Consider the following 27,566-nt stretch of genomic DNA (forward strand, 5'->3'; position numbering starts at 1 on the left):
ACCCTGTGTACGAGACAGCAAAAGAGACACTGATGTATAGAACAGTCTTATGGACTCTGTGGGAGAGGGAGAGGGTGGGAAGATTGGGGAGAATGGCATTGAAACATGTAAAATATCATGTATGAAATGAGTTGCCAGTCCAGGTTCAATGCACGATACTGGATACTTGGGGCTGGTGCACTGGGACGACCCAGAGGGATGGAATGGGGAGGGAGGAGGGAGGAGGGTTCAGGATGGGGAACACATGTATACCTGTGGCGGATTAATTTTGATATTTGGCAAATCTAATACAGTTATGTAAAGTTTAAAAATAAATAAAATTAAAAAAAACAAACAAACAAAAAAAAAAACAAAACAAAACAAACAAAAAAAACATTCATCTCTCTCTCTGAATAAGGCAGAAAAGGGTTGGGGGAAAGATAGGGTGATCATGCTTGCTAGAAGCTGGTACTATGTCTCTAAACTGTGCCCACAAACTCCCAGGACCTTGAATGGTGCCTAACCTACTTTTGAAGACAAATTTGACAATTAACATTTTCTAAATCATTTATACATGAAAAATTTTAAAAATTAATAGAAGAGAAGCTTTGCCTCTCACATCAGTTTTGAAACAGTTTTTGGAAATTTGTTACAGCAGCCCTAGGAAACCAAGTTCAGGAAACACCAAGAAAATCCTCACAGATTATTTATTACTTATTTTGTATTGAAATACAATTGGTTTATAACAAAGCAATGATTTCATGGATGTTACTGCTTATGAGGAGGCTAAATAGAAATCTAAGTACCTAATAGAGCAAGTGGTAAGTGGATGCAGGACAATTCATGAAAGCAGCATGTGGATGGTAAAGTTTAGGATACAAAAGCAAGTGTGTTGGGAGAGAAACACGTCTCAGAATATGCCCTCTGGATAGTGCAACTCATTCCAGCATCCTGCTTTTTAGATCTATACGCAAAGAGTCACACAGAAAAGGTGAACATATGGACAAGCTCCCTGGAGAAGGAAATGGGAGAGATAGAGCCTTTGTTCTCTTACCAAAGGGGGGTCGGAGTTAAGCCTGCCACCCCCATCGGCCTCTACCTGGAAAACCACTGAACAAGGGTACAGCTACCATGACCACAGGAGCTGGGCGCTGGTAGGTGGCAGTATCTAGGCAAGTTTACATGGTCACCAAGGCTTGAGCAGCATCTTTTTATATTGGTTTGTGCTCCTGGCCATCTCATCAGGGAGATGACACCAAGGTGAATGCAGCCCGGCAGGCAGAGCAGGGACCGGAGGCCACGCCAGGGACACCTCCCAGGGCTCAGCCCTTCGCAGGCCATAGAGGCCAGAGGGCCACCTGGATTGTTGATTGTCAAAGTGGAAGAGACCTCAGACATCAAATCATCCAAGCCTCTCGCTTTCCAGTTGAAAAAACAGGAATCCAGAATCACTGGGGGAAGGTCACAGGGCTGAGTGGTAGGTAACCGGTGTTAGGCATACCAGTTAAAGGCTCCCTGTATAGAGTTCTTTTAAGATGTGTGACTCTCTGAGCCAGTGGCCCAGTAGGGAATTTCTAGGATTGCCTGTCTCCCTGTCAGTGATGGAAACTGCAATCCTATTCATTTCATCTGATGATCTGGCAAAGGTCTCGGAAGTGGGAAGAAGAGAAACGCTGGAGGAGAGAGGTCTGAGGCGAGGCACATCACAGGACCGGGCGATGCCCCCAACGCAGCTCAGAGCTGGGCTTCCTGTGATGCACCGAGACTCGTGGTTTGGAGTGGGGGCTGCGTGGGATTCACAAAAGAGGGGAAGAGTTGTCAGAAAGTAGATGCTTTTGCCTGAAGAGAAAGGTCCCTAAGTCCCCAGTCGCCTTCCTCAATGCGTGCACACACACACATACCCACACACACGCACAAAAGTTAAGGCCACCACATCTGCCTTCCCCAGATGGGGTTCCCTGCGCAAGAGTCTCCTCCCGCTCCAGGATTTTCCGACGCTGGCGCAAGCTCCTCCCTTGCCGGAGCCTGGCTCCAGTCCTAGCACAGAGTGTCCGCCCGAGCAGCGGCTGGGGGGCGGCGGGGAGTGGGCCCCGCTCGCCGCCATTGGCTGTGCGGCTGCCGGGCGGAGGGAAGCCTCCCGCTGCGCCCGCCGCCAGCCCGTGCGCCCCAGCCGCGCGCAGCACCGGTGCGCTCCACCATTCCCGCCGACCGCTTCTCCTGCGCAGATCGGCGAGACCCGGAGCGCCCGCGAGGAGCTCGACGCAGCCCGTCCCACCCCGAGCTCGGGAGCCGGCAGGGGACATCCGCGCGCCCCGATCCGCAGGTCAGTGAGGGGCTCCCGACGCCGTCCGCGAGCGCAGGCAGAGGAGTGGGAGCCGGGGAGGCGCGGGGTGCCGAGCGCTGGAGGGGGCTTGCCCTGTGCTACCGGCACCCCGACTCCTCTCCTGGGGTGGCCTCGGGTCCCAGAGGCTTCGCTCCCTCCCGACCTCCCTCGCCAACTCTCCCCGGCTCCCAGCGGTTGAGCTCCTTGTTCTGGTCACCCCCGAATGTGTCCACTTCGCGCAGGCGAGCAGCTTCCGCTGCCCGTCTCTGCCTATTCTCCGGGTGACTCCTCGGGGCTACAGTAGGACGCCGTGTCCTTGGTCCCGGGATGACCCGCTTCTATCCCGGACACGGGGCGCCGGGGATGTCTGCCCTCGCGTCTGCGGCTGCAGAGATGGGTTGATTCACCCGCTCAAGTGCAGGCACTTACACACTTTGCGGAGTGTGTCTCGGTGCACGCTCGCCTTTGCGAGAAAGGTTATTCTCGCCTTTGCGGTGTGTGCGGTCACGTTCGTATCTGTTGGGCGCCCACCTGGATTTCTAGGGTCACCCCTCCCTTCCTGAGGACTCGCGGCGCGCACACTGACCGCCCGCGTTGTACCTTACCTGCCTCGCGTGCGTCTTCACCGGTCCCCGGTGGCTCCAAATCCGAGCAAGTTCTACTGGCGCGGAACAGGCTGCCATTCCCCAGCGGCGGTTTTCCGAGTCCTTGTTGTTGGAAAACGCGTCGGCTTCCTCCCCGTTTTCCCTGATCTGGTGAGATGCTGGAATCCCGCGTTTTCCTGACGAGGTCCGTGGACCATGGGCAGACTGTCTGATTTCTAATTGAGGAGGAAGGTGAGTCCTGCGGGGAGCATCGGACTCCTCCATTCACAGACTCGTCTCGTTGAGTCCCAGGCACCCGCTCGCTTTCCACCGCCAGACGCTTGGGGCCCCGCTGTTGCTGGGTTTGGTGCCAGACTCCAGGGATGGGGTCCGTTTCTTACTGTCCTTCATTTCCTCTGCTTGTAAAATTTCCTTTGGAAAATTCTGTGCTGAAGTAAGCACTTGGGTGGTTCTTTGCGGGCGAGAATGGGATCGGACGGCTACAGGACGTCTCACAGCCTTCGCATTTACTTCAGCCCAGACTACAGGTGCCAAGGGCGGGAAACAGGCGGCGATTATGTCCTGAGCATTCCCGGGCCCACCATAGGGACCACGCCCCGAAAGGCCTTTTTTTTTGTTTCCTTTTCCCCCAGGTGCTTTTCACTTAAGATTTTCCAGATTCACTGTCAAGACAGTTGCCTATCAACAGGAAAAGAGGCAAAATAAGTGATACCCTTTTCTTCAAAGGTTTAACCCCCTAATGCATTAAGCCCAATGCATCCTCCTTAAAAAGACAAAAAAAGGTATATTTAACTAGTTTTAGCTTATTTGTGATCTGGCTCCGAGGCATGCTTAAATATATTGGCACTATTTTACTAAGTATAAAGGCATTTTACCCCCACCCTCACCCGCGCACACACATGCACACCCTTTATAATCCGCACACAGTTGATCTATAATGTATTGACAAATGGCCTTTTGAAGTGTTAGTGAGGCTGTCTTGCATCGACACCAGCCCCACAGAGGATGCCCCAGTCACCTTCAAATGCTGGGCATCAGGCATGGGGAACCGTTTGCCAACCTCAGAAGTAGTCTGGGAATAGTGAGTTCCAGAAAATGGGTGGAGTGTTCCATTTCTGTGTTTGGGTTGGAGGCTTATTATTTATTTGGCTTATTTATTTACTATCTTTGATTCCTCTACATAAAGGCAAAGCGCTTTGAAGAGCTCACCACACACACCTTTATGGTTCTCTTTAAAGAAGCCTCACCGAAGGTAAGATCCATTCTGTTCTCTCTGCCGCTGGTTAGTTCAATTCAGCAGATTTTCCTGGATGTCTGTAATGTAAAGAGATACATAATGTGCTGGTGTACATCTGTACATCCACTGGCCTTTTCAGGTCCAGGGTAGCAGACTACTGAGCCACATTCTAGGGCCTCAGCACCTCTGATTCTGACTTGTAGTAGATATCTCTGTGGGATCAAGTGTTCTGAGAAGCTCAGTCTCATGACACAGAATGACTCCTTCAAGAGTTCCCTATGAACAGAACCCATGCTCACCTTTGGAACCAAGACACCGTCATTGTTAAGTCTACACTAAATTTTGGCAACAAAAAAATGAGGGTTCTGAATGGTCAAGCAGCCATATACAATTTAATAGTATATCTAAACATGAAATGGCACAATCTAGCCAAAACAGTGTCTGAATTCACATCAGGAACGAGAGACTGTCATAAATACTTTCTGAGTTTCTAACTTTTAAATTGTCATCTATTAAGTTGTGATGGCATCACTGACTCAATGGACATGAGTCTGAGTAAGCTCCGGGAATTGGTGATGGACAGGGAGGCCTGGCATGCTGCAGTCTGTGGGGTCGCAAACAGTTAGACACGACTCAGAGACTGAACTGAACTGAACTGAAGTTGTAACGGCTTCCCAGGTGGCGTTGCTGCTGCTGCTGCTAAGTCGGTTCAGTCATGTCCAACTCTGTGCGACCCCATAGACGGCAGCCCACAAGGCTCACCCGTCCCTGGGATTCTCCAGGCAAGAACACTGGAGTGGGTTGCCATCACCTTCTCTGAGGTGGCACTAGTGGTAAAGAACTTGCTTGCCAATGCAGAAGACATAAGAGACATGGGTTTGATCTCTGGATCAGGAAGATCCCATGGGCATGGCAACCCACTCCAGTATTCTTGCCTGAGGAGCCTGGTGGGCTACAGTCTGTGGGGTTGCACAGAGGCAGACATAACTGAAGTGACTTAACATACATGCATAAGTTGTGTTAAGATGGGAGATCAAACTCTTCCCTGGTGGCTCAGATGGTAAAGCATCTGCCTACAATGCGGGAAACCCACATTCAACCCCTGAGTCGGGAAGACCCTCTGGAGCAGGAAATGGCAACCCACTTCGGTACTCTTGCCTGGAAAATCCCATGGACGGAGAGCGTGGTAGGCTACAGTCCATGGGGTTGCAAAGAGTTGGACACGACTGAGCGACTTCACTTTCTTTCACTTTTCAGTCAGTCCAGATTTATTATTTGTACAATATTACAGGCTTGATCTTGATGTTGACATTGTTATAGACAATAGTGAACAGGTGTGGAAATTATAAGCCTATAATAGTTGTTAAAAAGTGTAACTTAAGAAGGTAACAGACCTGAATACAGTTTTTGATGGGAAACAAAAGGATAGGTGGCTGTTAAGAACCTATTTCAAACTCACAAAGACAAGAAGTTGACTTCAGTCGCAGTCAAAACACTAAAGATATTCATTCAGGGAACATTTAGAGGACAGATTTGCCCCCTGGGGTAGCCAAGACAGCAGCTTTCCTTTGCCATGGTCATCTAGTACTCATCAGATGTGACTGGCAATTTGCCAACTATTGCCAATCATGCTGGTTTGGTTCTTACTCACTTTCACTTTTCCTGTGACCAGGATTATAGCAGAGGGACTTACTCGTCTCATTTCTTAAACAGAACATTCAGAACATGCTGTAAAATGCAACTGTAACAGAAAGTATAGTCACGTCTTTTTGGGCAGGTTGACTTACTGGCCTCAGCCTGAGAGTCTTAAACTTTGAAATAAAAGGTACATATGAACCACTTTAAAGGCTGTGTTAAGCATATACGTTACAAAAAAGAAGGAAGGGGAGAAAGAGAAAGAGTTCTGGGCTTAATCAGGAATATTTTACTGCATAAGTTATTATTAAATTTTACTTCTATTTCTTAATGAAAATACCTGCATTTTCTGATTAAGATTCATTGTCTTGTACCAACATTCAAATGCAGACATGCACAAAATAGAATGTGAACATACCCATAATATCACCTGCTAACAAAACCATATGTTAGCAATCTGGTACATAACCTCTTATCTCTTTTAGTTTAGTTTGGTTTGGTTTTTGCATGTCACTAAAATTTTGTGTGTGTGCATAGCAGCAATAGCCAGGCTGGTAATCATTTTACAAAAACAGAATCATACTATGCACAATTCTAAAGTTTACTTTTTTACTTTGCCAGACATGTCCAGCGTCTTTCCATGTTAGAAAACATAATTCTTTTGATTATACCAGAATCCCCTATTTGTACAATCTTGCCATCATTTGTTTAACCAATCCTTGACTCATTGGTAGTTCCAGTGTTCAGCTACAGAGTACATATTTGTGCATGCACCCTTTAAATTTGTCTTATTTTTCCCGATAGGGTAAATTCTCAGAATTTATTATTTGTATTATTGACCTATAATGCTGTGCATTTTTTCAGTAAAACAGAAAGGACTCAGTAATTCATCCAACAAGTAGTAGATATTCCCCTGTGATCCAGAGTATCTTCTATATGCCCAACATATTTTTCACACTTAAAAAGATAATTTTTATTGTTACTTAACATCCATAGTGAAAGTACACAAGTCATAAGCACATAATTTATGATTTTTTGTGTTCAATTTGAACACACCCATGCAGATGGAACCCAGGTCAAAAAATAAAATACTTAACAATACCATCCCTCGTGCCTCTCACATGCCTTGGCAACCAATTGATTATTCTAACAATTCCTCATGAGAAAGTCGTTGGTGAGCTTGTTGACCTCAGTTTTCATGATTCAAGTGCTAGATTACGGGCACCATGCCGTTTAGATTGACAGTGTAATATTGATTGATGCTTTTCAGACCTTCAAAGATTCCTTGTCAACAAAGGTGGCCTAGTTCAACTGAAGTTTCCAAAATTCTTCATTCTGTCCTCATCACTTTATCATTTCTATCAAGTTTGATCTTATATTTATCCATTGGACCGTGCCTGGCACATATTTCAATTGGTATCATGAACTAACCTCTGGATAACAAAAGAAATTGACTAACTTGTTTTTCATCTGATTTCCTATTGTTGGCCACCCAGCCCAGCTGAGTTAGTTGGATTTAAAATTGGGAAAGGAGTCCTAGGCTCTCATTTTGTGGCTTCTTTCTTCTGCCTTCTTTTTCCATTAGGAGTATAATCAATAACCTTCAAAATTCAGTTAACTTTCAGAGACATCAGTTTCTTGATATTTAAGGACTTCCAACTCCTTGATTCTATTAAAAAAAATTATCCTTTAATGTATAATTAAATACATATAACTTTCCCTTCACGGAGGAAAGTCAATATTGAGAGTAAACGCAGGAAAGAAGGAATGCATTAGATGCATGAAAAGTGTCTTAAGTTAGTTCAGTGAATGAGGAGAGAAAATATTTGCTCCTTTTGTGCTCCACTGTTTTCATCCCTTTTATTATTTTCTAAGAAGCAGAAGTCTGGATCAGTTTCCTAACACAATACTGCTGGGGAGATCACTGCTCACATTACCATGGCTGCAATCGAGATGAAGTGCTACTCAAAGTACAGTTCACGCACCAGCGCTTGAATTGTTAATTACTCATTCACCAGGAGAGATGGAACTTGAGCCAGAATATAAATCAAATAAGGCATGAAAGCACACTTTTTAGTTTGGATGATTTTTTGGTAGTAAAACCTTCTTGATGAAGGAAGCAGTGCTTTGAAGTTCCTCTTCTCACAAGGACTCATAACCCACCTATTCCTGAGGGAGTAAAGTGGTTATTTGAATAGTAGCACTGATCTCTAAGGTGGGCTTTGCAGTTAAATTGAGAAATTTGTAAAAATGTAAACATTTTCTCTTCCTGTGCTCATTTTCTATTGAAATTGGTTTTTTTTTTTTAGTTTTTTTTTTTTTTTTTTTTTTTTGAGGGGAAAGTGTATTTAACTTTGAGACAGAGTGACTAATAGCACCACAAAACATGGTGTTCCTGTACACAGCTAGTTATAATACCCTTCCCTACAGTGATCAGCGTATTGCCCTTGACCCTTTTTACTTCCACAGATGAGCAGAGAGACAAGGACTGTGATTGTACAAGACTTGGTAATTTTCAAAGAATGGGATTATCATAGACTTTAACTTTACATTTAAAAAAAAACAATGCATCCTGTTTCCATATCCAGTCACATCTTCACTGAGTCACTATGGTAAACTCCCTTTTGATTTTTATTGTGCTCTTCAGAATACATTCATTCCAGCCACTCAACTACGTTCATGATAATATATTTCAGTGTTGACAGCAGATTCCTCCATTATCCTGGTGGACAGGAAACTCAATAAAATCTTTGTTGAATATTGTTGAGAGACACAATTGCTTGATAAAAGTATGGTCCAAGTTTGCTCTGGAGCATGGAACTATTCATTTTATTGCCCTAACTAAAATATTTATAAATTTAGGGCATGTTCATCATTTTTTTTTACTATTGAATAGCTACCCTTTGCCTTATCAGTATGATTTAATACAAGATCATTTATTCCTTCATTCAATAAATATTATTGTGAATCCAAAAGTAGAATAGATAGAAACTACCTCTCCAAGAAGCTTCAAGTTTCTCATTTCTTTTACCCTTTGATTCCTTCATTCCTTCAAATACTTATTGAGCATCTTTATAATAGAGATTGCTGATTGATAGATAGAAAGATTAGTCCTCTATTCTAAGAGTACATAGTCTATCAAAGCAGACGAGTGGGTCAACAAATATAACAAGTATAATAAAATGTGAGAAAGGCTATTGTAGAAAGGTATAGAAAGTATCCTGAGAATACAAAAGAAGGAGCCAGAAACTTGCTTAGAGAAAAATAGGTAGGGATTTATATTACCTGTGAATTACCAGATGAGGCAGATGCAGGAAGGTTTGCAGAGTCTTAAAGAATGAACAGATTGGATTTGGGGTGGAGTTGGGGAGAAGACATACAAATGTAAGAATTCAATATAAGAATTCAAAATATATGGGGACTCTATAATAGTTTGATATGCCTGGAACACCATTCTCAGGGACAAGAGAAAAATGAGACTGGAAAAGTAGCACATGGCTATGTAGCAAGGGACATATAAGGTAGGTAATATAAGGGAGGATTTTTAGAATTTTTAATCAAGATGGTCACTATAAAAATATGCATGTGCATTAGACTCAATCACATATAGTAATATTTTATCACCTTAACTTACATAGTACATGGTTAACAAGTTGTTGAGTGAATCATTGATTGTATCAAAGAATAGTTTTCTTAACCAAAGTCACTACCACTATCCCATTATTTGTATAATGAGTTGTTTTATCCATTAGGGGTCTTGAGTTAGTCTTCATGTCTTTATTGTCTCTACCCTAGTCCCTCTTGAGGGCTTCCCTGATAGCTCAGTTGGTAAAGAATCTGCCTGCAATGCAGGAGACTCTGTTCAATTCCTGGGTCCGAAAGATCTGCTGGAGAAGGAATAGGCTACCCACTCCAGTATTCTTGGGCTTCCCTGGTGGCTCAGCTGGTAAAGAATCCACCTGCAATGTGGGAGACCTGGGTTCAATCCCTGGGTTGGGAAGATCCCCTGGAGAAGGGAAAGGCTACCACTACAGTATTCTGGTCTGGAGAATTCCATGGACTATATAGTCCATGGAGTCGCAAAGAGTTGGACATGACTGAGTGACTTTCACTTTCACTTTGGTCCCTCTTGAAACCATTTGTGCAGGTTAAAGTGACAGCTGGGCAGGACTGTCCATATACAATAGTACCTCTTCATGCACCCTAAAGGAAATCAGCCCTGAATATTCATTGGAAGGACTGATGCTGAAGCTGAAACTCCCAATACTTTGGCCACCTGATGTGAAGAACTGACTCATTGGAAAAGACCCTGATGCTGGGAAAGACTGAAGGCAGGAGAAGGGGATGACAGAGGATGAGATAGTTGGACGGCATCACTGACTCGATGGACATGAGTTTGAATAAGCTCCAGGAGTTGGTGATGGACAGGGAAGCCTGGTGTGCCACTATCCATGGGGTTGCAAAGAATCAGACATGACTGGCCAACTGAACTGAACTGAACTAAATGCTCCAGCTTGTCAGGGAATGTGTGTAGCTGTATCAATAGCTCACTCTCATTCCTTTAAACCTCACTCTTGTATGAAATTAAAGCTAACCAAAAACATGCTTTACAACCTACTTTCTTAGCAGTGCCAAAAGAGAGTTTTAATATAATATATAGTAATTCATGCAGCTCTCCATTATTCAGAATTTGACTGCTTTAAAGTCAGTTTGTTATATACCATTGTAACCTCTGCTGTCATAGTGAGTCAGTCAGTAGAAGGTAGATTATGCTACAGTACAAAATAAGCGAGTCATCTCAGTGGCTTAAAACAACAGAAGTCTACTTATTGTTCACACTAAGTGCTCACACAACCAGAAAGGGGTGAATGCACTGGCTTAGGCCACCCAGGAACCCAGATTGGCAGAAGCTGGCCCAAATCCACAGTTATTGCAGCAGAGGGAAGGCAAATCTCACATGTGAAAGAAAGGTGAAAGTGAAAGTTGCTCAGTTATATCCAACTCTTTGTGACCCCATGGACTATACAGTCCATGGAATTCTCCAGGCCAGAATACTGGAGTGGATGGCCCTTCCCTTCTCCAGAGGATCTTCCCAACCCAGGGATCAAACCCAGGTTTCCTGCATTGCAGGCGGAATCGTTATCAGCTGAGCCACAAGAGAAGCAAATTCACACAGTGATTGGAGCAGAGGGAAGGCATGTGGCAAATCTCACATGTAGTCTTGCATTTTATACCCATAAGTAACACATGTAAAATTTTCCACAAAGTTTACTGATCAAAACAAGTCATGTGGCCACCCTAGTTTCAGAGGGGGTGGAAACACGCAGCCGTACAACATGCCTGGACAGAGGGAAGGACAGCAGAAACATGTAAGCATCACTGATGACCACAGGTCTCAAATGTATTCCTCCTTTATCTTCAACCTCCCCGGAGAGAAGAAATGGAATGAACATAAAATTTGGAGACATGGGGATATAGATTTGAATTCCAGTCTGGCCTCTAAGTGTCTGGGTAACCTTGGGCAAGCTTTTGAATTCTCTGATCCTTAATTTTCTCATTGGTTAAAGCAAGGTAAGGGATAATAATAACTATAGTACAGAGTTGTGAAGATTAAAGAAAATACCCCTGTGCCATACACATACACACATACATATACACACAACTAGTATATGCTTTTATTGAATACATATCAGCTGCTGTCATTCATTGTGCTGCTGTTTTTCCAAACTCGTTTGGACATCCTTTCTCCTATACAAGCACGTCAGATCCAGCTTCCTCTGCCTGTCACATTCTGAAGACCTCCTTTCATTCCACAATGACTTGGGGATCCTTGCACCAACCCCTGCTACTTCTCACCACTCTTCTGGCACGATGTTGCCTCTACATCCAGTGCACATACACTGAAATAAAAAAGCACTCAGATATAAGAGAAATGAGTCATGTGTGAATGTGTGCTTCTGATTAAGGGTATTCCTACAACTTTAATTAAAAAAAAAAAAAACACAAAGCACACAGCCTGAAAGGTAAAGTGGAGAGCTCAACCTTCATAAAGGGCAAAGCCAAAGTCTGATAAATCTTGTATAAAAGATCCTCGTGATTTTCATGAGTAAAGCCATATTTATTTGCACTTTTAAAAGAATGTATAAGTCTTTTATATAGGCCATTAGTGTGGTAGTCTGTTTTCTACAAATAATGACTAATTATTTTTCAGTTTGACCTCTTCCCATTGTTAAAAGTGAAATACATTCTGGGAGCATTTGAGCCTACATTTGCTTATTGCTTCCATATTGTCTTTGACAAATTCTGGTCCTGGGTTGTTATCTCAAATAACAGGTTGCCAGGGACTTGATTTCCTCTACATTTGATAGTCTGCCATGTCATGGTGCTCCATGTTACAAGGAACACATAGACATTGTTTTTGTTAGCCAGACTTTTGAGTGTATTGTGCTGCCTGAGAGAGAAAAAGGAAGGACGAATGAGAGAATATTAAGGCAAGCTCTGCTGCTCTGTTTACACAAAGGATTAGCAGGACCATGGGAAGTTTCTTGAGGGAACATGCTTTCCTGATGAAGGACACACTGTCCTCATTTCTGTCTCCTGCCTTCCCTGGTGAACTTGGGAATCCTGGTAGAAGAGTAATTTCAGAGCCATGAGAGGGCACTTTGTCTCCTTATATGCTTGGTGTTTTATGTGACCTCTGCCTAAAATCTGACTCATCTGGTACTCATCAATTTAGGGTACCTACCTACAGCCTCAGTCATATGATTGCTTATGACTGAAGAAAAGCACTATTAATATCAATGCTCCATATTAAAAAAAAAATTTGCAGCTGCATTTTTCAATGACTAGTTTCATTCTTCAGAGAAGGCAATGGCAGCCCACTCCAGTACTCTTGCCTGAAAAATCCCATGGATGGAGGAGCCTGGTAGGCTGCAGTCCATGGGGTCGCTGAGGGTCGGACACGACTGAGCGACTTCACTTTCACTTTTCACTTTTATGCATTGCAGAAGGAAATGGCAACCCCCTCCAGTGTTCTTGCCTGGAGAATCCCAGGGACGGGGGAGCCTGGTGGGCTGCCGTCTATGGGGTCGCACAGAGTCGGACACGACTGAAGCAACTTAGCAGCAGTAGTAGAAGCAGCCGTTTCATTCTTTAAAAATTGTTTACTGGCTCCTATTTCAAAAGATGCAGACCCTGAACTGTAAGAGAGTTCACGTATTTGGGTTTATTCTTCTTGCCACAATAGTATTAGAACTCACCCAAACCAGAGCGATCAGGGAGGTGGCTGCTAAATTTGAGATGCAGGAAGCATGAGTTCTTTGATCTGCTGAACTTGGAGTTTGAAGACCGATGCTTGATGCCTAAATCAAGTCTCCCGCTTTTGCTGAGTTTATTTGCTTCTGTGTTTCCTGTGGGCCCTGTGTGGAACCTGGACCTCATTGGCTATTGGGAGTCTCAGTGACCTTCCCCAGAGCCTGCCAACATACTAGCCCTCAATAGAAAATGACTCTCTCTTGGATCTTGAGGGCACTATACTAAGTGAAACAAGTCAGACCAAAAAACAAATTCACACAATCTCACTTATATGTAGAATCTAAAGAACACAAAAACAAGCTCATAGAACAAGTTGGTTGGCGGGAGGTGTGTGAAATGTGAGAAGGTGGTCAAAAGGTACAGACTTCCAGTTATAAAATAAGTAAGTCATGGGGATATAACATTTGTCATGTTGACTGTAGTTAATACTACTGCATTGTATATTTAAAGTTGCTAATATCTTAAAAGTTCTCATCGTTAAGAAAAAATTACAACTGTGGGTGGTGGCACATATTACCTTCTTGTAGTGATCCTTTTGCAATATACAAATATCTAATCATTGTTGTACAACCAAAAACTAATACCGTGTTATATGTCAGTTACTACTACTATACTAAAGAATAATGCATGCTCAGTTGCCCAGTCGTGTCTGACTCTTTGTGACCCCATAAACTATAGCCCACCAGGCTCCTCTGTCCATGGGATTTCCCAGGCAAGAATACTGGAAGGCGTTGTCATTTCCTCCTCCAGTGGATCTTCCCTTCCCAAGGGTCAAACCTGCGTCTCCTGCATTGGCAGGCAGATTCTTTACCAATGAACTACCTGGGAAGCTATATGTCAATTATATCTCAATTATTTTAAAAAAGAAAACTACTCTTTCTTAAATCAGGATACCTACAAAGCCCCTCCCTTTGACTGGGTATTTAAAGTGCAGGAAAGATATCCTGGGCTGCCTCTGAGGATGACTGATGGCGTAAGATGAACATCGAACATCTTACATTCATCTGGAGGTCCAGACAGAGATTCAGACCAGTGAGTGGTAGTGGAGTGAAGTCATGAGCAAGGCTGGCTGGCCAGTCACCATTCCTGGTGTTCAGGCAGCCTGTCCTGCCACTATGGATCTAGTTCCCTAGGAGTATCAAACCTCCTCTCTCTCATTCTCTGAGACTTCACTTCCTGTACCTCTGGGCATCATAAGCTGATGGTGCAGCAAATATTTGAACTTCTCCAAAGCCCACTGAAAAGTCAGGCTTAATCAGGCTTATTTATTTAGAAGCTTCTAACATTTTTACTGACTTACTGCATATTATACCAAATATATTTTCTTAATACCCTTGGGGATAAACCATCTTTCCCTAACTTATATGTTAAAGATCACCAATCCTACTGAAAAACTATGAGAATAATAACAATGGACACCTATATATCCTTTAATCAGTTGCTAATATTTTAACACATTTGTTTCATCATCTTTTCTTTCTGTATGTGTGTGTGTACTTATTTTTTTTTTTATTTTGGCTGACCATTTGAGGGTTAGTTGCTGCTATTGTGCTATTTACTTTGTACATGTATTTCCTAATAACCAGAACGTTCTCCTATATCACACTTAGGAAATTTAACATTGCTACAATGCAGTTATCCAATGTACAGTCTATACCCAAATTTCCCCAGTTGTCATAATAATGTCCTTTATAACAAAGCTATTTTTCCTTTTAATGGGTCCAAGGATCTTTCATTGCATTAGAGGATAAATCTCGACATCTGCATCCTACTTTTTCTTCTCCGAGTATTCAGCTGAATACTAAATAATGTAATACAGCCAAAACTGGTTGTAGCCAAAACTTAGCCTGCCTAAGCTGCCAATTACCAAGCATTATTATTTTTAAATACCCGTTTCACTGTGGAAAGCATCATCATACGTTGACTCTCAGCCATGGAGGACTGGAAGAATGAAAGAATGTATTTAGTAGAATCCGTATGTATGAATTATGCTAAGCACTGGGCTAATATCCAGGAGGGTTGGGCAGTGTACACACTATGTAATCAACTAAGGTTCTATTTGTAGTTGAATTATGAGGGGCGATGGTTTATTAATTCAAGTAAATGCTTTGTTGAAAATGTCATCAGATGGAAGACTCTGTGAGTCTGAGTCCTTGCTGGGAAATGAAGGACTTAAAACACACATACTTGTCATATTCCAGTCCATTTCTAAGAAGAGGCTATAAAGCATCTTAGTTTAAACAAATACATGACTATAGTTGTCAACAGAGAAATATAAATAAATCATGGCCTGTTTAATTAATTTGCTAATACTGAAGTTCTTTTCAAACAACCTATATCATCACTTTTTTTTCAAATTGTATCGTACATGTGATTTTTATAGATAAGAGAATGGTTTGTTAGGTTTTGGCATATTCTTAGGTGCAAATTTTAGAAGTGGATATATTAGATAACTTATTTTCTGTCTTCCGTATGCCTCAATTACCAAGATATTTCAATGGAAAATTAAGCTTGGGGTTTAATTTATGAAGTGACTAAAACATTTATTATATATCCATTCTTATAAGCTGAAAATTTACAATACAGATGAAAAATTACAAGATAATGTATACACAAAACAATAATAGACATATGCAGAAGCATATGCCATCAGAAAAGTTCTCACTGAACACATTTGCCTAGATACCTATGGGAGATGGAAGGAAATGTAGAGAAAGAGGGATCAGGTTAGTCACAAACAGAAAAATGTGTATTTAAAAAGGAAAATAACAATAGAAACAAGAGAATAAAGAGTGGCATTGGTCAGGAGTTGTACAAGCTCACTTACTTTCTTCTTATGCTGCATGGTCCCAGTGGCCCATAGTTGCCTACTTCAGAGGAATCTGCTTAAATTTAGGGTGGACTTTATCAAAGCTTATAGAAATCCCACATTTCCAAGCTCTTCCCTGTCTCCTTAGAACAGTTTTAGGGGCACTCAAAGGCCCCTGGAGCCTGAGAGAGTCGACCGGGAATACCTTGTGGTCTACCTATGAAGGTTTAAAAAAGTGACTTAGGGCAATTGCAAAATTAAGTTTACAAGAACAAAATCTTCCCAAATATCATACTCCATAAGGAGACTGTTAGGAGCATTTCCTGATTGGACACAAACTAAACTTAATACAAATTATTTTAATTGTGGAGATAGAATGAAAGGCAATGGGAAAGGAGGAAATGCCATTCTCCAACCAGAGCATGGTTCTCCAACCAGAGCATGGTTGAGAATTTTTTAAAACATGTCTCGTCTTATTAAAAATAAGCAAGCAGGTTTCCCTGGTCGTCCAGTGGTTAAGAATCCACCCTGCAATGCAGGGACCCAGGTTTGATCCCTGGTCTGGGAGGATTCCACATGCCCCAGAGCAACTACGCCCATGCGCCACAACTACTGAGCCTGTGTCCCACAGCCTGCTCACCACAACTAGAGAAAGCCTTCGCACAGCAACTAGACAAAGCCCTTGGGCAGCAAAAATAAAATTTAAAAATGTAAAAAAAAAAAAAAAAAAATAAGGAAGCTTTTTTGTATACTAGTTGCTCCAAGAATTAAAATAGTATATATTTTTCTTAATATTCTTCTAAAAAATTGGAAATGATCAGAGCTGAGTGGAGGAAGGGAGTTGCACCTCAAAGTCCTCATTAAAAATTCTGTAACATTGATTGAAAGGTCGATCTTGGCTTCTTACCATCTTTCTTCACACTGATTCATTTCAACTTTGCCTGTGATATTCAAGTCATTTCTCTGACGGTTTGCTTTTTCTTTAAATCAAGTGTATAGCCAATAATCTTTTTTCCTGCTCCCTGAAAGTGACTATCATGTTCTGCTACTTCTGAGCCAGTTCCTGCTTCCTTCAACCTTTAAGAGGCCACTTTTCTCATTTTGATTTGATTCATTGTGTTAATAACATAGATGGGTCCAATCTTCCCAAAGTGCAGGGTAGACCCCTTCTTGGTCTTTTCTAAACATCATTACAAAATCACAAAAATACTATGCCTAATACTGGTTTTATATTTGACCTTTTTAATCCAGAAAATGGGGGCTTCCCAGGTGGCACAGTAGTAAAGAATACGCCTGCCAATGCAGGAGGTAAAAGAAACTCAGGTTTGAACCCTGGGCAGGAAGAGCCCCTGGAGGAGGAAATGACAACCCATTCCAGTATTCTTGTCTGGAAAATTCCATTGACAAAGGAGCCTGGCAGCCTGTAGTCCATGGGGTCGCAAAGAGTCAGACATGATTGAGATGCATGCATCATGCATCATTGTCCAGAAAATTATCCACTTAAACTTTATTTTTTCTAATGGAGTATCATTTAAAAATAATTATTCTTACTAAGGCAGAGATTTTGGCATAAAAATGTTCACAAGAATGTAGCAAAACTTTATTACAAATAATAGTTTGATTTCCCCAGGAAAACAGTGCTATAGATGCAAGGGAACTCATATCTATAATTGCTTTTGAGGCTATACAAGATAGATGGTCACTTAGGTTCCTATCTCCTTTAGAAATAGTTTCTTGTGTTGTTTATTTTTATTTTTTAATTTCATTCAATCTACACTGTTTTGCATATCAAGAAAGGTATATTCTGAATATTCTGTGAATTATACCTTATGTGGATAACTATTTTTTAAAGAATCACAACAAAATAACTAGCCTAACATAAAAGTATTCTGAAAATAATTTAATTATTTTGCTGAGGAAATATTTTACTGAGCCGGAGGCTAATCCAGAGAGATAAAAGCCATCACCGAGGTAAAAAGAGATAATAAGGGATTGGACTGAATCCAAAGCCACCTAATGACCTACCCTAGAAACTGGTTTTGAAAATAAATCACAGATACTAAGCTGTTACTCCAACACTTCTTTAATTTTCACCAGAGTACTATGAAAAAGTTCTGATTACATTTTCTCATCATTCTTTTGAACTACAGATAAAGAGGACTGTTCATTTTAATTTTTGGCTGCCATTATCCAGTCCAGGGGAGCTTCCCAGGTGGTACTAGTGGTAAAGAACCCGCCTGCCAATGCAAGAGACAGAAGAGATGCAGGTTCCATCCCTGGGCTGGGAAGATCCCCTGGAGGAGGGCATAGCAACCCACTTTAGTATTCTTGCCTGGAGAATTCCATGGACAGAGGAGCCTGGCAGGCTACAGTCCCTAGGGTTGCAAAGAGTTGGACGTGACTCGACTGAAGTGACTTAGCACACATGCATCCAGACCAGACCATGAATTCCAGGACGTTATCCAGAAACTTTATCTCTCCACATTTCTTTTCAGAAATGGCTCTCTAACTCCACATTGAATAGCAGATAGACTCAGTTTTTTTCTTTACTTGGTTTTATTTTTTATTGTGCTGACTCAGGGAATCATAATGAGATTCCACTAATTTTCACACAAAATTCTTCTCCCAAAGCACTGTACTGACTAAGCAGGAGCAGTTCTCAAATAAGCAAATATATGGCAGCCCACTCCAGTATTCTTGCCTGGAGAATCCCATGGACAGAGGAGCCTGGTGGGCTATAGTCCATGAGGTCACAAAGTCAGACAACCGCAGTGACTTAGCATACATGCATGGATGGGCTTAATCAGCTTTGAATAAGATTAGTAGTAATATAATGAACTTTATTTTCATTATTGCAAGCCTAGGGTAAGTGTTTGCCATTGACTGCAAGTGAAGATTTAAATTTACATTTAAATCTTCACTTGCAGTGGGTGGCAAGTATGTATTGTCAGCACCTACCTTCTCTTACCTAGCATGACCTAAAAGGCCACTAGGTGAAGAAAAAGCATTAAGAGAAAAGAAAATCATGCAAATTGTAAAGGAAAGTTCAAGGTCCTATATAAAACATGTTCTTTTCTAAGTAGAACTAGAAACAACTATGCTAAGATATAAGTTCCCCTCCAGATTCTGGAAATGGTAGTTTCTACATGTCCTACAAAGAAAGGGATCAAATATATCATCTAAAACTATTCATTACATTATACGATTACATTTTACATTTGTAGACCTGGAAAGAGCCTTTACCATGCATGTTAATACTGTATCAAATTGTTGCTAATGGTTTGGGAGGCCCACCTTTTGGAGAATGACACAGCAGGGCGTGATATCCATGAACTGTTGATTCAACATCCTAACAGCTAGGGCACTCTTTAAATAATGTCCACAATGGAACAAAGCAGCTTGTCCCAGTTTTCCACAACAACAACAACAAAAAACCTTTCACAGAGTTGCTATTCACATAGAAATGTATTTAAATAAAGGTCAGAAATTCAGAGACTGCTGTGCCAGATTGGAGGCTGACTGTAGGCTGGGTTTAATCCACCACTGTATTGTAGAAGTCAAGACCCTGGCAGAGGCCCCTCCCACAAGCTGGCCGCCCAGGGGTCTTGCAGTGCTTCTGGGAGAGCACTCAGAGATGAGGGCTTATCAAATCTCCTTCCTTTCACTAAGCAGGAAGGTACACATAGCAGAGAGTATGCTTTGCTCCTCCAGAGCTTCACAGTCCTCATAATCACCCCTTGGGAAGGAAAGCTTTCATTCTTTCAGAGGAGTCACAGAGGCTGGGCACTGAGTGACATGCAACGGAGGCCCGCCCCCCTCCACCAGGTCTGCCTTAGCTGTGTGGTTCCTCTGACTCCCCACCCCACCGGACTCACAGTGAGATCACACGCCCATCCTTCCTCGCTTCAGGAGGTGACTGCCGTTTGTAGACTTCTTCCCAGCACGTTTTTCTATTCCAAGAGATAAAGGGATAGCTGGCTAATCATGAACTGAAACATCTCCCCAGATCTTCACTTATAATGCGATCTGTCTCTTCTTCCTTTCTCAAAAAAAAAAAAAAAAAAAAAAAATTCTGAGAATGGGTCAGAGAAAAAAAATGCATCTCAATCCTCACATGGCTTTAGGTGCCACATGAAATGAGAGTCTGCTCTCGCTGCCCCTGGATGGGTCAAGGCTATGCATTTCAGATGAAATCACTTTCTTTTTTCCTTTGAACCTAATCTGTTTGGGAGAAACAGCCCAAGAAGCAGCATCTTGAAACACACTTGTTTGATTTTGTTTCCACAGTACCACCTACAGCCTCATTCACACTGCTCAGTGACTAAACACATACACTCTGGGTCATCCTCAGCATTATACACAGACTCAAAATATTCACCAGAGAGAAAGAAGAGTTATCCATTTTTAAGACATCTATAAGAAAATAAGAAGTGATGTCATCAAGTTAAAATGATTCTAACAGTGTGTACACTCTATTGTTTTGGAGTAGAAGAGTGAAATGAAGTTTGTAGATCTGTCATTTTAAATTAGGTAGTATTCTGAAAGTAATAGTAAATCTAAAATATTGGGGGAAGAATATTTAGAGAAGATATTTAATTGTGAAATGTTGAATAAGGATGCAAGTTGTCATCTGTTCATTTCTACCATTATGTCTCAAGGCCACTTGGAAAGTCAGACACTTTCCCCAAACATTCTCAGCCTCAGTTGCCATAAACTTTTCCATAGACACTTGAGGCTAACAACGGGCTTTTGTCTCAAAGAAGGTGATCTTTAGGAGGTGAAACGTGCTCTTGGAATATTTACATTGTAAATAGTATACCTTGGATTTAGCAACTGGCAGCCAGTTGTGAGCTCTATCATTGAATTGCCAGTGTCTGATTCGGTGCCTCCAACCCCACCTCCAGAAAATGATACAGAGCTGAGTAGCAAAGGTGGTTTTAGAGAACTCAGCCAATTTCAGCTGAATGTATGACCTGTACGTGTCAGTTATTGGACTAGCAGAGACCTGGAAGTCCCTCTAGTCCTTCGAGGGATTGAGAAAGACCTATATCTACTGGTCTTTTACTTGGATGGACTTTTTTTATTTTCAAAGCATGATTTTGGACACAGTGTCACATCCTAACTTAGGAGCTTGTGGAGAGGTAGAAAGGTATCATTGGACAGATGGGAAAACAAATACCAAGACTGAACTGTGAACTTGTCTGAAGTAAGTGGCAGGCAGGAACTAACAGAGTGTTGTCATTTTTTCTTCCTACCACAGTTGAGGAAAGTAAGAACACGGTTCAGGCATGGGTTCCTCTCTGTCCTCTGTTACTGACTAGCTGTGAACCCTGAGTAAATCACAATTTCTTTGTTGATCGGTTTCCTCATCTGCAAAATGGAAATAATAATTCCTGCTCTGCCTCTCCTACAAACTAGTTTGTGTGAAGAACAACACAAAATGCACAGCCCCTACCTTCTTACCGATGCCAGAAAAAGAAGGAGTAAAGTCATTACTACCAAAGGATAGGAAAATTGAGACTGGATGGTATAAAAGGTGAAAGTTCTGGCTTATCTTCTAATTAGATACATTTATTTTTGTCATATCGATGCAAGACAGCATCTTTGTCCTTAGTTTCCTCAGCTAGACTTAGGAGGTCTTATCAGAACATCTTGAATACTTCTTTCCATTCAGTCCACACGATTCTTCCCTATGCACCATGCTGTCTCTGAGTGAAAGTTGCTCAGTCATGTCAGACCCCCATGGACAGTCCATGGAATTCTCCAGGCCAGAATACTGGAGTGGGTAGCCGTTCCCTTCTCCAAGATGATGTCTCTGAGATGCTGCTATTTTCCCTACAGATGAATGGCTAGGGCACTTTTCTGCTGTATAAGGCATGGTATTTCTACCAGATCAGTGGAACAAGTTTGCAGTCCCACTGTGATCCTCTTTTTTTTTCAAAGGATCCTTAGGAGCCTATAGCAGCCTAATGGAATTAAAATCACCAAAGTGTAATGAGGAATGGGAGTCTCATTATTTTAGGAAATACTAAGAGCTTGTCCCATGGCCTCCTCTGAGGAGTCACTGAGATTGTTAGCTGGCTTGACTGCCGCCAGGGCAGCCCTCTCAGAGGGTCCCTCCTTCTTGGGAATCATTAGTGCCGCTCAGCCACAGCCACAGCCACAGCGGCGGCTGTCAGCCCCTCAAGGACTCAGTCACTTAATTAGATTTGAGCAATGGAAGGAAAGGCAAGTTGTCAAGGTAAAATGCAGGCAGAGGTTAGGGAAAGGGAAAGCCAGGGTACAGAGACAGCATTTCACTACATCTGATGCAAGGAAATCTGGAAATTTACAACCAAATGGTTCAATGCCATAAAGAGCTAGGAAGAGCATCTTTGCTGGATTTGAGGAAAGAGAGTCATCCATCAGAGGGATCATTCTCCCTCAGGCTGCTTCCCTCGCCCCCACACGGACTAGGCAGAAGCTGGCTGGGACTTCTCCAGTCATGGACGCGAGGGTGGTAGAGACACACCGCACCCACACCCACACCCATGCCTGGAGCCTGCAGAATCACACACCTTCCCTCCCAGGATGCCCGCCTGGCTCCGTCCACTTTGTTTCTGGCGTTCCTCACAGGGACCACATAAGGAGGGGAACATGGCCAAGAGCATTTCTTTCCCTGTACTCAACACACCCATCACACATATACACACGCACCTCACCCCCACACACACCACACATACACACACACACACACACACCACACATACACTCCCACACACACCAATACACATCACACCCCTCACCCCCACACACACCACACATACACACACACACACATCACACATACACTCCCACACACACCCATACACATCACACCCCTCACCCCCACACACACCACACGTACACCCACACATACACCCATACACCCACACACACACCCATACACATCACACCCCTCACTCCCCCACACACCACACGTACACACACACACACCCCACACATATCACACACATACCACATACACATACACCCCACATACAGATGAACCTCCCCCTGCCACCACACACACACACTGAGCTCATTTTGGCCCAATTTTACAGTTCACAGAGTGCTCCCCTGTCTATTATCTTGATCCCTGCATAACACAGTGTGCAGTTGGGGCAGTACTATACTATTTTACAGATGAGGAAAATGAAGCTCAGAAGCTAGGCAATTTGCCTAGCTTCCCAAAGATGAAGGAGAATTCAGGCCTCAAAATTAAGGCTCTTGACAGCAAACCCAGTACTGTTTCTACTCTTAAGAGGAAATCCAATTTTTATCAATCTAAAGGTTTTTAATTCAATGCCTAAAATATGCAGAACAGAATACAGAGGTAGACCTAAAAGGAAACAAACATGTAGGAATGGCCCCTGATCCCAAAGAGATACACTTTTATAAACAAGTCAGCAAATTATGAGAAGCAAGCTTACACGTGCAGTGATTCTCCAAAGCATGCTAGAAGGAAATACTGGTCAAAAAAAGTTGTGCTAGTGGGCTGGACAGTGCAGGGAATTCATTTTCTGGAGGAGGAAGGTTTGCAGCTAACTTTTGGGGTCCTATTCTCAGAGTAGGCTTGGAGCATCTGTTGAAATCTCAGCAGATGGAACACACCAGAAATGTACTTTCCTTTTTATTTTGGAGAAACCTGGCACCTAGGGTACTATGAGATCAAATAAAAGTGCATTTTTATATCATCATTTGTAACATAAAGTCAGGAACATTACTTGTTCCTGGGAAAGTGATTTCATTTTTTTCCCTCCCTGATGGATTTTATAATTAAGCCATGCTGAAATGAAAACTGGAAATGAGAGTCAATGTGACTTCTTTCTGAATAATGCACTCAGTTGTCTGGGGTTTTTTGTCTTTGTTTCTGCAGTGTCAATGGACACCTGGCACCTGTCGCCTTTGCTTGGAAACTGAGAAGTTCTGTTGTGCTGCAGTGTTTGCTGATGCTATCACAGCAGAAGGAATGCTGATTCTGTCCCTTTTAACCCCTGTGTGAAACTGACTTTCATACACTGTGCATTCTGTGACCTTCGGTAAAGATGTCTGAACCTGACTCTTCCTCTGCATTCTCGGGGAGTGTGGAGAACGGAACTTTCCTCCAGCTGTTTCCCACATCCCTGTCCACATCGGTGGACCCGTCCTCAGGCCACCTGTCAAATGTCTACATCTATGTGTCCATATTCCTCAGCCTGTTAGCCTTTCTGCTCCTGCTTTTAATCATCGCCCTCCAGAGGCTCAAAAATATCATCTCCTCCAGTTCCTCCTACCCGGAGTATCCAAGCGACGCTGGGAGTTCTTTCACCAACTTGGAAGTCTGCAGTATTTCCTCGCAAAGGTCCACTTTTTCGAACCTTTCCTCCTGAAGAAAATGGAAGAATCTTTCAGTGCCGTGGCCGCTGAAGTTTTCCCTCAGGGGAAGTATCACAGGAAGCAGGCACTTCAGGAAAGAAATGCCCATGTTGTTCTTTTTCACCAATTAGACCTGGTTCTCCTCCTCCTTCAGCCCTGATTTCTTTTTCTGTTCATGATGCTTTTTGTTGTGAATGTAGGAGTTGATGCTGACAGAAATGCTTGCATGGTGAGGAATTTCACCCAGACTGCTTGATAACCTGCAGCTGGCTTCTCGGCGGGGCAGGCCACCCTGCTGGACACCTGAGGCTGAACTCACCTGAGGCGGCCTCGCAGAGGAAGCTGGGTCAGGGTCAGGGCTCTGCACTTCTGTTTCTCTTACAAAACCATGAAACCAATGGAGCCAGCAGAAACTGGCAAAGTGAAGTCTGAGCTATGTAGAAGATATTTTACATATTTAAAAGATAAAGTGGAAAACACCAAGTTTTAAAAAAAAATCAGTTTGGATTTCATGTATAACATCTCTACAGCCAGAGGCAAAAATATGCTAAGTGTTTTATTTCATTTCACTTTAACCAATGAAAATCACATTTATTGATGAATTAAGTCATATATGGAGAAGTTCTGGAAGACTTTAACTTTTAATAGCAAGACAAATAAGTGTTATGATGCTGTTTGTAACATATTTCTGCTTTGGGGTGTTTTTTTTTTTCCTACTTATGTTATAGTCTTAATGACTATATGTTTGTGGAATTCTTTGTGATAATTGCTGTTGCTATTCCTAAGACAGGCACCAGAACAGACACTGGAAATTTTTATTTTGTATCTGTAACTTCCATCAGTGGGAATCATACATACGGAAAATACTCATTTAGTTGTATTTTGCACTCCTTGTGGTTGTGAAAGTATGTTCCTTTATTCAGTTTCACAGTCTTCATAAGCTCAGTGCAGAATTATATTGACTCCAAGATGTCAGATGTCTGTTCACTCACATTAGGTTGCAAAACTTAGAAGACTCCATTGCTTAATAGTTATGTTGTTATATACTCTGTGAATGTTACATGTCTCTGATAATTCATTGTTGTGTGTTAGCATAATACTCTACATTAGGATTCCAGGATGTGGATTTATGTTTAAAATTGTAAACACTCACATTGGGTAGGGGGCTGCTATACTGTGGTCAGCCAAGCACAGTTGAACTCGGGGGCTTTGTGCATGAAAGGAAGCACTCTCGAGAGCACAGACATGGAATATGGAGGGACTCAAGTTGCCCCCCAAAAAACTAACAAAGCAAGCAAAGAGCTTTGCTCCTTTGCAGCATCTTAAGAGTAAGAATTTTAATATAATTTTTGAAATCAGTGGTCTACGGTGTAAACATTGAATGTATTCATTCTGCAAAGCCCCTGCATCAGCATGGCCCCATCTGCCCAGGGCAACTAGACACTTCTTATCCAAAATATTTAATAATCTGAAGTGGTGGGGCCTTAAAGCCACCCTTTGGTTTGGTTGCATGGATTCTCCATCCAGAACTGGAGTGGGGTAAAGAATGCACCATTTTTACAGGGCATACCTTTGTCATTCTAAAATGCTGAGAGAGATGTGAATTCACAGTGAGGATCAGATTTTGTTTTTTTTTTTTTTAATCCATAAGCCTCACTGAAATCTGACCATATTGGAAGGTTTATGTATCAAAAATCCCCCCAAACACTATAAGACCTGCACAGAGTTGCAGCCCTAAAATGTATAATGAGTGAAAATTTCCCCTCTGCTGTCATTTAAAGCACAGCAGTGTATTACAATGTTATTATGTAGTATAAATGCTGGACTGGAAAAACTGCTATTTTAGACCATTATTAGCATTCTCAGTGTGTGTGTGTGTCTGTACACAACATAGAATATATAATATATATATATGTATATTCACACCCTTCCCAATTAAGAGTTGTGTGAAAGCTGCACAGGATTACAGAGGCATCTATATCATCACTTTTGCTCTTTGATTAGTCTTGTGCTATTTTGGTTACCAAGGAAAAAAGGACTCGGATGAACTGATTTTAAAAAATAAAGGAGCAAATTTGCCACATGACAGTATAATCTGCGAATGATCTGTTCTAAGGGGGTAACTTTACACTTTCCTTCTGGAAGAGATCTAAAGGCTTCTAGGACTAAAACTAATTTTTTTTTTTTTAAATTTTCAGGCACACCCCTCCCTTCCCCACCTCCCAACCCCCCTCCACGATGGTTCCAGCTCTCAAGGTTAGCGATTGGGAGCAACATTCAAAGACATAAAATAGGGTTTCTCACTCCCAGCTTGTCAGGATAACAGACTCTACAACCTGAGATGAATTTGCGTTAAGAAGTTCAGGAAGGCTGGAAGACTGGTTTATAAATAAAGAAATCAAGCCCACTGGAAGCCTGGCTCTTCTCTTATTGTTTGTTCTCAGTGAGGCAGTCCACAAGCTTCTTTCCTGGGAAGGCTTTTCCTTCAAGTCCTCACTGAAGCAGGATCAAAACGCCAGCCTCTCCCCACCCCTGAAGGGTCCCCTCCCTCTGGGGCAGTGAGTTCCAAAAGTCCCTGATCAGAAGAATCACCTGGATGCTTGGGAACTATTCAGGAAATATTCCCAGGCCACAGTCCAGACCTCAGGAGGGAGCCAGAGAACCGGAATTTTTAACAAGGACCCTGGGTGATGCTCATGGTCAGTGAGACACGCGGTGGCAGAGGAAAGTCAAAGTGTTAATCAGCCGTGTCCAGCGCTTTGAGACCCCATAGAGTATAACCTGCCAGGCGGCTCCTCTGTCCATGGGATTCTCCAGGTAAGAATCCTGGAGTGCATAGCCATGCTCTTCTCCAGGGGATCTTCCTGACCCAGGGATTGAACATGGGTCTCGTGCACTGCAGGCGAATCCTTTACCATCTGAGCCACCACGGAAGCTCAGGGTCACATATATCGCCTGAGCGTATTTGTGGAGACCAGGGAGGTCTTCCCTCTGGACTACTGCCTAAGTAACGGCTGTTTCTCTGAGAGAAGTGTCCCCTTCCCAACACACAGCTCACAGCCCCACCCATGAGGGAGCAGCTGAACTCCAGGCCACCCTCCCCGGTGGAAAACTGCTGTCATCACATTGGGCTCCCGGGAAGAGGGATATGAGAAAAGTACCTGTTTCACAAGCTTGTGTGCCTGTAACAGACTAGGTTAGAGGATGGGGGTCACCAACGAGATTTATAAAATGACAGAAAATGTATTTCACGGTATCCTAACTAGATTATTCCCACAATCCAAAAGA

General features: G+C 42.6%; 1 protein-coding gene and 1 long non-coding RNA gene across 6 annotated transcripts; one reads left to right on the top strand and one right to left on the bottom strand.

Annotated features, from left to right (window-relative positions):
* The first annotated feature begins 2,068 nt into the window (after positions 1–2,068).
* SERTM1 (serine rich and transmembrane domain containing 1) lies at positions 2,069–26,688 on the top strand. Of its 5 annotated transcripts, none has more exons than XM_006057539.4 (4): positions 2,069–2,302; positions 3,540–3,689; positions 4,094–4,159; positions 23,800–26,688. In XM_006057539.4, the coding sequence occupies exon 4, from the start codon at positions 23,969–23,971 to the stop codon at positions 24,290–24,292; it is 324 nt and encodes a 107-aa protein (XP_006057601.1). In that variant the 5' UTR covers positions 2,069–2,302; positions 3,540–3,689; positions 4,094–4,159; positions 23,800–23,968; the 3' UTR covers positions 24,293–26,688. The 5 variants fall into 5 exon arrangements, with proteins under 5 accessions (XP_006057601.1, XP_006057600.1, XP_006057603.1 ...); XM_044927365.2 differs by lacking the exon at positions 2,069–2,302 and adding an exon at positions 3,002–3,138; XM_006057538.4 differs by lacking the exon at positions 3,540–3,689.
* On the bottom strand, positions 4,052–19,906 carry LOC123329010. The gene is made up of 2 exons (XR_006544169.2): positions 19,778–19,906; positions 4,052–4,221 (listed from the first exon to the last, which is right to left on the bottom strand). It is a non-coding gene; the product is annotated as an uncharacterized LOC123329010 (long non-coding RNA).
* Positions 26,689–27,566: the final 878 nt, after the last annotated feature.

The sequence above is a fragment of the Bubalus bubalis genome, chromosome 13 (genome assembly GCF_019923935.1).
Source record: "Bubalus bubalis isolate 160015118507 breed Murrah chromosome 13, NDDB_SH_1, whole genome shotgun sequence".
NCBI lineage: Eukaryota > Metazoa > Chordata > Mammalia > Artiodactyla > Bovidae > Bubalus > Bubalus bubalis.

Excerpts from the sequence above, each read along its gene's own strand:
- SERTM1 (XM_006057539.4), top strand. The coding sequence starts at position 23,969 with ATGTCTGAACCTGACTCTTCCTCTGCATTCTCGGGGAGTGTGGAGAAC.